Source organism: Arachis ipaensis, chromosome B09, assembly GCF_000816755.2.
Source record: "Arachis ipaensis cultivar K30076 chromosome B09, Araip1.1, whole genome shotgun sequence".
NCBI classification, from domain to species: domain Eukaryota; kingdom Viridiplantae; phylum Streptophyta; class Magnoliopsida; order Fabales; family Fabaceae; genus Arachis; species Arachis ipaensis.
The window spans coordinates 143,873,485-143,886,586 of NC_029793.2; the positions used below are offsets into that span (position 1 = coordinate 143,873,485).

Consider the following 13,102-nt stretch of genomic DNA (forward strand, 5'->3'; position numbering starts at 1 on the left):
GGTATTAGAATTAATTTATTAGGTAAAAGTTAATGGTGATTAAAAGTGTGGTGGTTAAAGATGATTATTCTTTAGCTCGCAAATTGCTTTACGACGTGTGGCATATGGGTTTAGAGTTGGAAGTCTTTAATCCAAGCGCAAAAGAACTGAAGAAGACTAACACGAAGCTAAGTGTAGTAACTAGTTATTTTTTACCGCGTTGGCAATGTGGTCATTTTGATTCCTAAATCGATATTAGGCAATGTCACTTTTATTTGGATATGCATTGATATTGTCCCGAACCAAGAACATAATAACATTTAAACTTAAATCACTGCGAATATAAAATTATAAATGCATAAACTTAAAGACAAGAGAAATTAAAAGTTGGCAGAATGGAATAAGCTTAGCCATCGACAAGTAAATGCCACCAATGACACTTATATATATATTAAAATTAATTATTGTATATTTATATATAAATATATATTATTTAATTTATTTTTAATATATATTTTATATTAATAATTAATTTTAGTATATACCTAATGTTGAGAAAAAAAAAATTAGAATACATAAATTGCTAAAATATGTAAATATTATTTGAAAATTGATTCAAGTATCTGAATATAATTTAAATTATTTGAATCTATACCGGCTCCACGGTGGGTACCAATTATTATTGTGTGAGTAACTCGGATGTAATTCGGTTTTTGGGAGTTGACGTCGAACTGTTGCCTTCAACGCTGAGCTATAAGTTAGGAAGATCCAAACTCTTCGTCCAAAGAAGTATCACATTACGGAGAGTATGAACAAAGGGGGAGTGTACATGTAAAAGGTACTCCGATGCTTAAATTAGTATTGTGAATTCAATGTATATTTTGAAGATAATATATTATATCTTTATAGGCGAGGTAGAATTGGTCGGTTATGCTTCTGTTAATCATCTGAATTAAAGAGCAGTTATTACATTTTAGTAGGTGATGATGACTGGTCGAACATTTTTATTCCAAGATGTAGTTTGTTGAGTCTGATTATAACGCATGATGCCGAGTTATAATGCATAATGCCGAGTTATAGTTTCATATTTGTAACAGCCGTATCACCTAATATGATGGTGGTATATATATAAGTGTACTTTTTAGCTTTTCATTTTTTTTTGTTTTTCACGATATTCTCCAATCCCACATATTAAAGACTAATTCGTTGCGATACTGAGTTCTATTAAGGATTTGTCGTTAGACAATGAACTTTTCGTTTTTTGTTTTTCCATTTTTTTTTTATTTGGAGTGTAATGTGTGGTGTTAAGGCACTAATTCTTTGTTGTTTTGGGATATGGATAGATGACAGTTTACGACATACAGAAAAGGGCCTAGCCCACAGGAGTAGGGAGTAGGCACTTGTGTTTGATAAAGCATTTTCTTGTTAAGTGTGTTAACAACTATATTTGATAATTTTAAATAAAATAATTTTTAATAAGTGTAAGCTATAACAATGTTGGCACAGCCTTGTTCGTCTAAAGGGGGGCCATCTTCAGATTTTACATGTAAATTATACATAATTTGTAGTTTGGTCCCCTAAAGTTTTAAAATTTGACCCCTCTATCGCATCCTTCCACCATATTGATGGATCTCTATTTCTGTGTATTTAAGCGATTTTAGTGTAGAACGCAGGCAATAATATTTGTTTATTGTTCTTGTTATGATGAGCTTGGGCTGTAAAGGGCAACGAGACGCTTGTTATGATTGACCATAGTGGCGGGCTCACGCTCCCATTCCCGTTACTTCTATTCTATCAATCCGTAATATACGAAGGAANNNNTTTGATCTCCAATATTACGCAAATACATTGTTTCAGTTTTTAATACGCAAATGCATTGTTTCTATATTTTATGTAAACCGCTACTGCCAGTAGCGGTTTACGTGTGAGTGTGTGTATAAACCGCTACTGGCAGTAGCGGTTTACGTGTAAGTGAGTGTGTGTAAACCGCTGCTGGCTGTGTGCGTGTGTAAATAGTATGTGTGTGTGATGTGGTCTCCATTCCATGCATTGTAACAAGTGCCAAGTCCCCTAAGCAGAAGACCACGGACATGTAAAAGCTCAAAACGTGAAGCATTTTTCATACAAATTTCATAGATATATGGAGTAAGAATCCAATTGAATACAAAACTATAAAGATAGAAAGGTATCGCGTGAGTTGTCCGTGCTGGCACTCTACTGAGTAGTCACCAAACTTAGCAGCTCTCTCTCTCTCTCTCTCTCTGCACTCCCCAACCCCAAAAAAGTCTTCTTTTTTTCCATTGCTTTCCCACTCTTCAACACAACACACTGCTTCTTTATTCTCTCTCCTCGGTTGTCGTCTTCCTCCTACCTTTTTCTTTTCTCTGTAACAAACACACAACACAGAATCAACCCCCCTCAACCAGCTGCTGCTGCTGCTGCTTCTTCTTCTTCCTTGCTTTTTCTTGTGTAAGTTCTTGGATTTGCTCCAACGGTCACTAAGTTGGAGGACATGTCCCCTTTCCTTCTGCTTTTCTTTCTTCTTTGCTGCAACTCTCTTGCACCTCTTGTTAATTCCCTCAATGCCGAAGGCTATGTGCTCTTGACGCTTAAGCAGTCCCTTCAAGACCCACAAGGCTCCATGGTCACTTGGAATTCTTCCCATGACAACCCTTGTTCATGGAATGGGATTACCTGCAAGGACCAAACTGTTGTCTCCATTAGCATCCCAAAAAGGAAACTTTATGGCTCTCTCCCTTCAGCTCTGGGATCTCTCTCCCAGCTCCGCCATCTCAACTTCAGGAACAACAAGCTCTTTGGAACCTTGCCTCCTCAGCTTTTTCAAGCTCGGGGGCTGCAAAGTTTGGTGCTTTATGGCAATTCCTTCTCTGGGTCTGTTCCCAGTGAGATTCAGAATCTCAGGTACCTTCAAACTCTTGACTTGTCACAAAATTCCTTCAATGGGTCATTGCCTGCTACAATTGTCCAATGCAAGAGGCTCAGAACCCTTGTTCTCAGTAGAAACAATTTCACTGGCACTTTGCCTGCTGGATTTGGTACTAGTTTCTCTTCTCTTGAGAAACTTGACCTCTCTTTCAATCAATTCAATGGTTCAATTCCTGCAGACATGGGTAATCTAACTAGCCTTGAAGGAACTGTTGATTTGTCTCATAATCATTTTAGTGGTTCAATACCAGCTAGCCTTGGTAACTTGCCTGAGAAGGTTTACATTGATCTTACTTACAACAATTTGAATGGTCCAATACCACAAAATGGTGCTTTAATGAATAGAGGACCAACTGCTTTTATTGGCAATCCTGGTCTGTGTGGCCCTCCTTTGAAGAATTCATGTGCCCCTGACACTCCAGGTGCTAGTTCACCTTCCTCATTCCCGTTCATGCCTCATAATGACTCATCTCAGGATAATGGTAATGGTTCTGGGAAGAGTGAGAAAAACAAAGGGTTAACTAAGGGTGCTGTGATTGGCATTGTTGTGGGTGATGTGATTGGAATTTGCCTTTTAGGTCTTCTGTTCTCTTATTGCTATTCAAGGGTTTGTGGTTTTGATCAGGATCAGGATGTTATTGGTGTTAGCAAGGGGAGGAAAGGAAGTAGTAAAGAGTGTTTCTGCTTCCGAAAGGACGAATCCGAGGCCTTGTCTGATCATGTTGAGCAGTATGATCTTGTTCCATTAGATAGCCAAGTGGCCTTTGATTTGGATGAACTTCTTAAGGCATCAGCTTTTGTTCTTGGGAAGAGTGGAATTGGAATTATGTACAAAGTGGTGCTTGAAGACGGGCTTGCATTGGCGGTGAGAAGATTGGGGGAGGGAGGTTCTCAAAGGTTCAAAGAGTTCCAAACCGAAGTAGAGGCAATAGGAAAGTTGAGACATCCAAACATTGTGACTCTCAGAGCTTATTACTGGTCTGTTGATGAGAAGCTTCTCATATATGATTATATACCAAATGGAAGCCTCGCTGCTGCAATTCATGGTAAGTTTCATTATGGACAAACCTTTTTATTATTTTCTTCAATACCAATTTGCAATTACTTATGGTTTGACACATTGTTCATTTGGCTGTTTGGTTGCATTTGATGACTTCAGGGAAGCCTGGACTAGTTACATTCAGACCGCTATCTTGGTCTTATCGATTGAAAATCATGAAAGGAACTGCAAAAGGATTGGTCTACCTGCATGAGTTTAGCCCCAAAAAGTATGTTCATGGAGACCTGAAGCCAAGTAACATCCTTCTTGGACATAACATGGAACCACACATATCTGATTTTGGACTCGGGCGCCTTGCAAATATTGCCGGAGGTTCCCCAACCATGCAATCCAGCCGAGTGGCTGCTGAGAAGCCGCAAGAGAGACAAAGGAGCTTGTCCATAGAACTTACACCTAATATCTTGGGGAATGGTTATCAGGCTCCAGAAACACTAAAAGTGGTGAAGCCATCACAGAAGTGGGATGTTTATTCATACGGTGTGATCTTGTTGGAGATTATCAGCGGAAGGTTACCGATTGTGCAAGTTGGTAACTCGGAAATGGACCTTGTTCAATGGATTCAGTTCTGCATTGAGGAGAAGAAACCACTCTCAGATGTGTTGGACCCATATTTAGCTGAGGAGGCAGATAAGGAAGAGGAGATAATTGCAGTGTTGAAGATTGCAATGGCTTGTGTCCAAAGCAGCCCTGAAAAGAGACCTACAATGAGGCATGTGCTTGATGCTTTGGATAGATTATCTGTATCCTCTGATTGAGCTGTGAAATTGTGAATGCATTTCATTTCTTAAGTTTTTGCTTCTCTTTTTAATTTAACTCTCTGGTTTCGTTTAAGGTCTTCAATCTGCTAGGATTTTCAATGGTTTGGCTAGAAGTATGAAGAAGCCCTTGTGATTGAAGTACTAGCTAGTAAAGAAATAAAGCAATTTGTTTGAGGAAAAATCATTGATCTCTCTAATATTTTTCTCATATGTTTGTTTATTTATTTATTGATCAATTTGTTTGAGAGAATATCTTCATCGTAAACCACCTAATTAAACTTTTATTAGACCAGTGACTAGGTCTGAGCCTGTGTTTTATTAGGTATGTCTCAACCTTTGTTGTCACCCAATATTTTGGTGAAAGATTAGTCTTAGCACGTGATTCGACGGAAAATTATAAACTAGGAATAATGTTTTGTATAACTGTAATTAATTATATAATTGCAACTGATTTGACGTATACATGATCTGTCACAAACTACACTTTACATTGTGTCACTTCTTTTGTACCCAAGTTCTAAGTTCTATCTCAATTTACATTTGGCATAATGTTAAAAAAGAATATTTCGATGAAAGAGTAGCAAAAGATAAAGCAAATGAGTCCTTAATAAAGTCAAGCTACCTAGTACCTAATCCCTACACTCTGTTCAAAATTAGCTTAGCAAGTTAGCATGGCTCTCTAGGATATGATACTATTTTACAAGAGTTTTGTATTAATTATATTGAGACCATGCTATATAATGCAAATAATAAAACTTAGTGCATCATTCATAAATTTTACTCCATGATTTTACATTAGTTGTGACTTGTGATGTTGTTGGACTTGGGATACCAAACCATGTGGCGCAAATTTTGGGGAAACAAATTCCATCAATGTAGGAAAAAATCTTAGCTGTCATTTTGGATTTTACTACAAATTGGTGTTATTATTCTTCTGACTTTGATAGTGACAGCAATATCATTTAACATTTATCCTGTGTGTTTTTGGGTAGTTAATTTGTTGTGAATTCAACGCTCAAAATAAAATTGTGTTTTGATTTATGGTTTAATTGAATTGATTATCTTAGTGAAGAGAAAATGTAAGGAAATGATCAAATAAATATGTGACTGTCATAGTCAACAATTTGTCCCGAGAATCATTGCTGGTTGCTAGGCATTGATTTGTTATAAGTTATAACACTGTGGACACCAGGGTCCATAAAGTGAACTAATTGAAATTTAGAAAACGAAAGGTGTTATATGTAATAGTCCACATGAATGCTAATAATCAATCACCTTGAGAATTTTCCATCAAGTACTTGCTTTACTCTCTATTCTCTAACATTCCATGTGCTTCTAGTGAAGCTGATTCCATCACATTCTATGTGGACAGACACCAAATAAACATAAAGTTATCAAGGAACTAAAAAAAGAAAAGAAAAAGAAAAGGTCATCAAGATAGTTTTGGTTTCTTTCTACTGAAGAAACCCAACATGAGGAATGACACAAAATTTAGATGTATCCAGATGAACAGGAAGCAAGGCCTGCATTCCTTTTTGCAATCCTTAATCTCTTCACACATTCTACAAACTCTCTGTAAAGAAAAGGTAGTGAAAACCAAAGTTAGAATTTCCATTAGTATATATGCCATGCACTTTGGAATTTTAGTGTATCTGATGAAGAGAGAACCTACTTCCATGGCACATCACCTACACTCCTCCAATTATCTTCTCTGTCTTTGTAGAATAATGAGTACTCTGAATCAGGTTGGAACAATCTTAGACCTGAGAGGCTTTGGCTTCCTGAGTTGTACAACAAGGTAATTAATGTAAACATAAAAAACTAAACAAATCATGCAAGTGCTGCATTATTGAATGTGCCTACCAAACATGTCTTCTAATTGGATAGCTAGACTTGAGTATCCTCCATGATCAAGTATGCAAATTTTCCTACCAATTGTAACCCTATCCATATTCACCTTCACATAGGCCCATCTCTCATTGCTCTGGACCCCCTCTATCTCTTCATCAAAGTTCTTGCTTGAGTTCTTCAGGTTGAGATTAGAGTGAGGCCAATCCATAATATCATCATCATACACTAAATCCAAACATAACTTCATTATATCAGCATATGGAAGCATCTCTCACTATAAACCTTTATTAGTTGGTCAAGTTAATGATGATGAATATGAGAAAAAGAAGGGGAAAGAATTTAAAAAAATATAAGGGGATGAAAAAAACATACAGTTGGCAGAAGAATGAGAAGCCTCATGTTGAACAGTTTTGAGGCTAAGACCAAGATCAATGATGTCATCACTCTGTTTGTCTTGGTAGAAAACTGAGTGAAAAGTTGAGGAGTTCAAAAGAAAGCTTGATGTGTTTGAATCCATAGTGATGATATCTGCTTCACTTAAAATAGCTAAACAGTAAATGTAGGTGTTGCTGACCAAGGTAGAACTTAACCTATTTATAGTAAAATATCTGAGTGATGAAACTAAGTAACTATCTAAATGACATGTCCAAGAGCACATGGAAGACAAGGAAAGTTTCTCCATTATCAATCATTAAATGCACAAAGCTTATCTTCTGTTACCGCCAACATGGAACACTAAGGTAAAAACAAAACAGCACAAGAACAAGGCATGGCCAAATTGATCCTAACAGTAAGTTTCTCCGGATTCTGCTTCCTCACATTGCTACACTTGCTGAGAGCCTCAGGCTCTTCATGTCAATATGTATTCCATCTTCAAAATATCCCAACAAAAGAAGTGTAAGCTTTTTGTAATAAAAGTAGACTTGATTATTGGTAAATGATTATAAATCCTGGTGCTAATCACCTCGGTATAAGCACCATGACAGTACAAATATCAACATTGCACCTTAAAATACATAGTGAAAATAGGTATATTCTTAAAGCTCACATTTGAATATTTGTTTTCAGTTATGGCAGGGCTGCCACTTTTCAAGGGAACAACTATGTGGTTGAAATACCGACATCCCACACCGCCCTGTTTTTGGCTGCATTCCACTTTTCTTACTTTTTAGATACACAATTGCAATGGAAGAATGTAGAGTTATTAATGATACTTAATTACAAATTTATAGTAGATTAAGTTGAATTAGGACAACACCAATGATAGTAAAGCAATGAACTTGTTGTACATGATGATAGATTTGAGAAATAATATAGTTAGTTCAGGCTCATTCCCTGATGGCAATGCCGAAGGAGAGTTCCTGCTGGCCTCTACCGGCCAGGATCTTGATAGCTACGCCGGAGGGGTCTCGGCAGGATACCATATATTCATGAACTCGTTATATGACAGACTGTTACTAATCTTGAACTTCAAAATTCTAGGTACAACCTATGATTGATTTAGATTATTGTTGAAGATGTCAGGATCAAGAACAGTGGTCAGTGTACACAAATGTGGCTGATGAATAGGATAATTGAGAGGTGTTGATTACGGATTGTATTTGCTTTTTCATTCTATTGCTATTGACTTTTGCTCCTAATGACGACAATGTGTCTACTACTTCAGCTTTCAAGAAACATGCTGCTAGTTCCTACCCTATGAACCTCTTTGGCAAAGGGTGTCTTAAGAATTATAGAACAAACTATGCACTACTACCTAATAGTTGGTGGTATCAATCACCGTTCATTCATAACCCAACATTTAGGCACTTTTCTGTTTCCTCCTTCATGCACGTCTAACGATTCCTCTAACGAGATGACAACTCAATCTGGATTTATAGATGTAACCATGTAAGTTTCTTCTATTATAACACTGATTTTGATGGTGCTTACGAGTTATGCTGTTAAAAGCCACATCTAGAGTTATGTTTTGTATATCTAAATGTTATGATTTAAGTCTATATCTTCGGTAAAAAAATTTAACAATAAGTTTAATATGTTAATATGTTTTTTGGCTAAAAAAAAACTGTGGATGTAGTTACAATATACTCTTTCTTCTTGATGGTTGATATGTCTACGAGCATCATTTATTTGTTGAAAAAATATTCAGTTTGGTCCCTGAAGTTACACGAGCTTCAATTTAGTCTTTGAAGTTTCAATTGTCTCAATTTAGTCCCTGAATTTTTCAAATTTTAATCACGTTAGTCCCTACAATGGTTTCCGTCACAGAGTCAATTGAAAAGTTTGGGGACTAAATTGAGACAATTAAAACTTCAAGGACTAAATTGAGATTCAAGTGTAACTTCAGGGACCAAATTGAGTATTATCTCTTTATTATTTGTTATCAACCAATCAACAGTAATTATATAATTAGAGGCAGGCACTAGTTTACTCATTTTTTATCTCTCTGTTAAAAACAAAATAATAAGTGAACAAATAAAACATTTTCTTTTTTTATTATTCGAAAAAGGAAAGAATTACATCGATAAGTGAGTCTTATCAAAACCTGACCAGTTGGCTTGGTCCAAATTCATTGAAGAAACTTGAGCAGGGCATGGTATTTACACAACTCTTACAGCACTTCAGATATCAGGGACTATGCCGCAAGCAAATAATATGTTCTTACAGATTCCTCTTAAAAGTATATAATTCCTATCACTCTATCCTTGGAAAACTTCAATGCACAAAAGGATCTATAAACTTAAACTCTCAACTTTCTTGTATAGACTATGTACGGTAACATATACATAGTGATGTTGCGAGTAACATCCACACCCACATGTGTAAGCATAAGCTCCAAATGGATGTGCAAAAGGCACATGAGAAAAGATATACTATGCCTCTTTGGGATTTAGTAATCAAGCATGGTCAAAGAACAATGCATTTGATGAAATTGATGGTGTAAATCACTTGTCGTGACTACTCAGAAATTCAATTATGCATGGATAAACCTGCTCCACTGCCTGCGTTCAAAATATAAATAGAATAAACATCACAAAAATTTTAGCAGCAGAAAACATGAAAGAGAATATGAATACACACACACAAAACAAGGGTGACTCTAGATTTCAACCTCCTAACATTGTATGGTTTGTGGTAATGCACTTCTACTGCCAGGAACCAGGTTAGGCAAATAATTGAAAAAAAAAAAGTTAAAAAAAAAAAAAAAACAAAACAAAACAAACAAATAAAAGAAGTACCTTCACTTGTTTAAACTTGGGGCAAATAAATAGGCATTTATAAATATAATGTTTACCTTTCACAGCTTCAGGTGGACAAATCATATCTCGGTCTCCAGCAATAGCTAAGATAGGGACATTGTTTTTGTGTATATGATCCTTGTAGAAAAAGGTCCCATTCCTGTTACATAACCCACGCTCTCTAAATGCTGTTGTGAGTTGCAAGATAAGTTTTGCTGGTATAGTACCTACCAGTTGCAATTATATCATACAACAGTCAGTTACATTGGTCTATTGACAAGTCACTAATAATTTCCTATTTTCCTTAACTCAAGAATACACCCTTTTTGTATACAACATGTACCAAACCTATTCCAGACCAATAAAGTTCTGATCTATATATCCAACTTGCATATAGGAGCAAAAGCAGCTACATCCACAAAGAACATATAGCAGTTCATGGCATTACAAGCCAAATATGAAACCACATGGAGCGCTAGCCCATTTTACCTTGCAGTAAAATTCAACCTAATTGTGGAAAATATAGCAACAAGGGTTGAACTTTAAAATCAGAGCCTTTAATACCATCTCAATAACCGACCCTCCTAACAAATTAGGCTATTTGGTGGACGAGTAGAAGCACTTACAGAAGTTATTTAAGACCAGCCTTTTTAACAAATCTGCATCCATCATGTCCTCAGCAGAAATCAAAGTATTTAACCACGACAACACATATGGTGGACGAGATGAAAGAGGATAAGCTGCAGCCAACATTGCTCCCAAGGGAACAACAGGGACATTCAGAGCCTGTGCAGGGTCTGCCTGTTTGATAAGTGACCAAATTCAGTACTATATCAGTAATTATGCAAAGTTAACCAGTACATCTATGTACAGAGATAAACAGAAACACCAAAACCATCCACTTACAAGGGGTAAGAGCAACTTTAGAGTTGATTTGGATGACGTGTAGTCTAAAGATGATGCTAGTGTAACCACTGCAGCTAATCTGGATTCTTTTTCTTCACAAGCTAGAATGAAATGATAAAACATGCTAATAACCAATTTGATATCTAATCAGAAACTGAATGAAGGTATTCCCAATCAACCCAGCATTGGGATACAGATAACTTGACAGCCATACATAAACAAAGAATATGTTAACAAAGAAAAGGTAAAAGTTAGTGCTCAATTCGTACTACCAAAGACCAGACAACTTACCAAACCGTGACAGCATCGAGTACAGCAAGATACCACCCATGGAGTGTCCAATTGCAAGCAATTTACCATCTTTTGGCTTGCTTTCATTCATTATGTATTCTATCTGTATTGGTTTAAAAAAAAATCACATAAGGATGTACAGCCAGAGAAAGTTCCTCGCAAATACTAGGCAGAAGAAAGTGATTGCAAAGATATAATTGTTAATAATTGTCAACACAATAAACATGAGCGATCAATATACAGCTTTCAAGCATGATAAGAAGTCACCTCACCGCAGCAGGAACATCTTCTTCCAAGTAATGATCGAAGTCCCAATCATACTTCACCATCAAGTCAAGTTGCCTTTGAAAATCTTCTATGGTAGAAGTAAAGCGTGCTTGTAGATCAAATAACGGCGGAGAAACAGAGAGCTGGCTTTCCTCAATAATTTTTACTAGCTTTTGACTCAGATCAGTTATTTGATTAGTAATACCAGAGTTTTGCCCTGTTTCCAACAAAGCTGAAAGCTTTCCTCTTATCTCATTGAATCGTTCATATAATGGAGAATCAACCAAAAGTTTTGATATTTGATCAAGTAATTTGGTAGACATTATCTTAGATTGGTTATCACTAAGAAACCCAGATACTCTTTCAGACAAACGCATAAAAGTCTCTGTCAACCTTGCAACCAATTTTGATTCATCCCAAACAGTAGCTAACCTAGTAAGTTCTTCACTGACTGCACCATTGCCAGTTTCTACTTCCAGGGAGGAAGAAGTGACAGATTCAGATATTGCTTCTGAATTGTTATTCAATTCTTTTTCTGAAGCCACAGCACCATTTAACTTCGATGCACTCTTCGAAGCAGATTCCATCTTGTCAGATATTGCATCTAAAATGTTATTCAACTCTTTTTCTGAGGCCACAACTCCATTCGAGTTAGATGCACTTTCTGAAGTAGCTTCCATCCTGTCAGATATTGCTTGGGAAGACTTTTGAATATCTTTGGAATTTGAACCATTGACACTCAAACCAGCTCCTCGTAATTCAAGGATCCAGGTTTCAAAACCCTGACCAGACATGTAGCGTGCAAATGATGACTGCAGTATATATCATGTGTTAATGGGGGGAGTCCAACATAGTACATGCATACATAAACCAGAAAGAATACATATATATAGCAAAGAAAATTCAAGTGACAACCTATCGTTAGGCAGACAGCAACATTGATTACTCAAAACTCAAAAGTATGTTAATTTAATAACTGAAACATAGTAATATGAAGGGGAAAATGCAACTTCAACCAGAGAAATATGGAAGATGCATCCAGAATTTTGCTACCAAACTTCCTGTTCCTACAAACATAAACATTGTTATGATGCTGTAGGATCTCATTCTAATGCTTAGGGTCATATTCATAACATGAAATCAGAGATGTGATTGATTTGATCCACCACACGCGTCACTCTTGCTTATGTCAATCATCCAATCAACAAATTACGGACATCAAAAATCAATCAAGGTTCCAAAATTCTAATTCTAACTAACCTCCACAATTTAGCACTTGGCAAGTTTACCAGCACAAGAAGATCACACAACAATGACTACAAGCATAGTAGTAATGCATACACATAAAACTAGAAAATTTAGGATTAAATTATAATATAAGAAAAATATATATAAATAAACAAATGATAAGAGGAAAGTACCCCAGGAGAAAGGTCATATCCAATGGCGTTAGTGCCAACTCCAGACAACAGTAACAGAGGGTGATTCCTTCGAGGTGCCTGCATCAAAATTCAATTTCATTTCCCAGGAAATGAAATCATTATATTCATAGCTCAATTTAAGAGGCATCGAGTAACGTACCTGAGGAGAAGGGTGGTACCGCCACAGCGCCAGCCTCCAATCGGAATTGGACACGGACACATAGTGAAGCTCGTCGGCGGTGCAAATGGAAGGCTTCTCAGGAAGCTTCACGGCGGCAGGAGAAGATGATTCACCGGCGCCGCCGTTGGTAAAAGCCCTGAGGCGGAAGGACGGCCTGTGCGGCGAAGATATGAGGCGGCAGAAGACGATGGAGCGTGGGACGG

General features: G+C 36.8%; 3 protein-coding genes across 3 annotated transcripts; 1 reads left to right on the forward strand and 2 right to left on the reverse strand.

Annotated features, from left to right (window-relative positions):
* LOC107617803 (receptor protein kinase-like protein ZAR1) lies at positions 2,133 to 4,993 on the forward strand. The gene is made up of 2 exons (XM_016319673.2): positions 2,133 to 3,971; positions 4,085 to 4,993. Exons 1-2 carry the CDS (start codon positions 2,492 to 2,494, stop codon positions 4,738 to 4,740), a joined length of 2,136 nt encoding a protein of 711 aa, XP_016175159.1. The 5' UTR covers positions 2,133 to 2,491; the 3' UTR covers positions 4,741 to 4,993.
* On the reverse strand, positions 6,011 to 8,947 carry LOC107617802 (auxin-responsive protein IAA32). Its single transcript, XM_016319672.2, has 4 exons — positions 6,967 to 8,947; positions 6,607 to 6,819; positions 6,416 to 6,524; positions 6,011 to 6,316 (listed from the first exon to the last, which is right to left on the reverse strand). Exons 1-4 carry the CDS (start codon positions 7,274 to 7,276, stop codon positions 6,235 to 6,237), a joined length of 714 nt encoding a protein of 237 aa, XP_016175158.2. The 5' UTR covers positions 7,277 to 8,947; the 3' UTR covers positions 6,011 to 6,234.
* LOC107616159 lies at positions 9,130 to 13,060 on the reverse strand. The gene is made up of 8 exons (XM_016318154.2): positions 12,879 to 13,060; positions 12,719 to 12,796; positions 11,303 to 12,109; positions 11,031 to 11,133; positions 10,740 to 10,840; positions 10,460 to 10,634; positions 9,890 to 10,060; positions 9,130 to 9,596 (listed from the first exon to the last, which is right to left on the reverse strand). Exons 3-8 carry the CDS (start codon positions 12,089 to 12,091, stop codon positions 9,565 to 9,567), a joined length of 1,371 nt encoding a protein of 456 aa, XP_016173640.2. The 5' UTR covers positions 12,092 to 12,109; positions 12,719 to 12,796; positions 12,879 to 13,060; the 3' UTR covers positions 9,130 to 9,564.

Coding starts and splice junctions, on each gene's coding strand:
- LOC107617803 (XM_016319673.2), top strand. CDS start 2,492: ATGTCCCCTTTCCTTCTGCTTTTCTTTCTTCTTTGCTGCAACTCTCTT. Junction 3,972..4,084: donor CCTCGCTGCTGCAATTCATG/GTAAGTTTCATT, acceptor TGATGACTTCAG/GGAAGCCTGGACTAGTTACA.
- LOC107617802 (XM_016319672.2), bottom strand. CDS start 7,276: ATGGAGAAACTTTCCTTGTCTTCCATGTGCTCTTGGACATGTCATTTA. Junction 6,820..6,966: donor TTCTCATTCTTCTGCCAACT/GTATGTTTTTTT, acceptor GTTTGGATTTAG/TGTATGATGATGATATTATG. Junction 6,317..6,415: donor GTAGGTGATGTGCCATGGAA/GTAGGTTCTCTC, acceptor TTTTCTTTACAG/AGAGTTTGTAGAATGTGTGA.
- LOC107616159 (XM_016318154.2), bottom strand. CDS start 12,091: ATGTCTGGTCAGGGTTTTGAAACCTGGATCCTTGAATTACGAGGAGCT. Junction 11,134..11,302: donor AAGAAGATGTTCCTGCTGCG/GTGAGGTGACTT, acceptor AAACCAATACAG/ATAGAATACATAATGAATGA. Junction 10,635..10,739: donor TAAAGTTGCTCTTACCCCTT/GTAAGTGGATGG, acceptor CTTATCAAACAG/GCAGACCCTGCACAGGCTCT.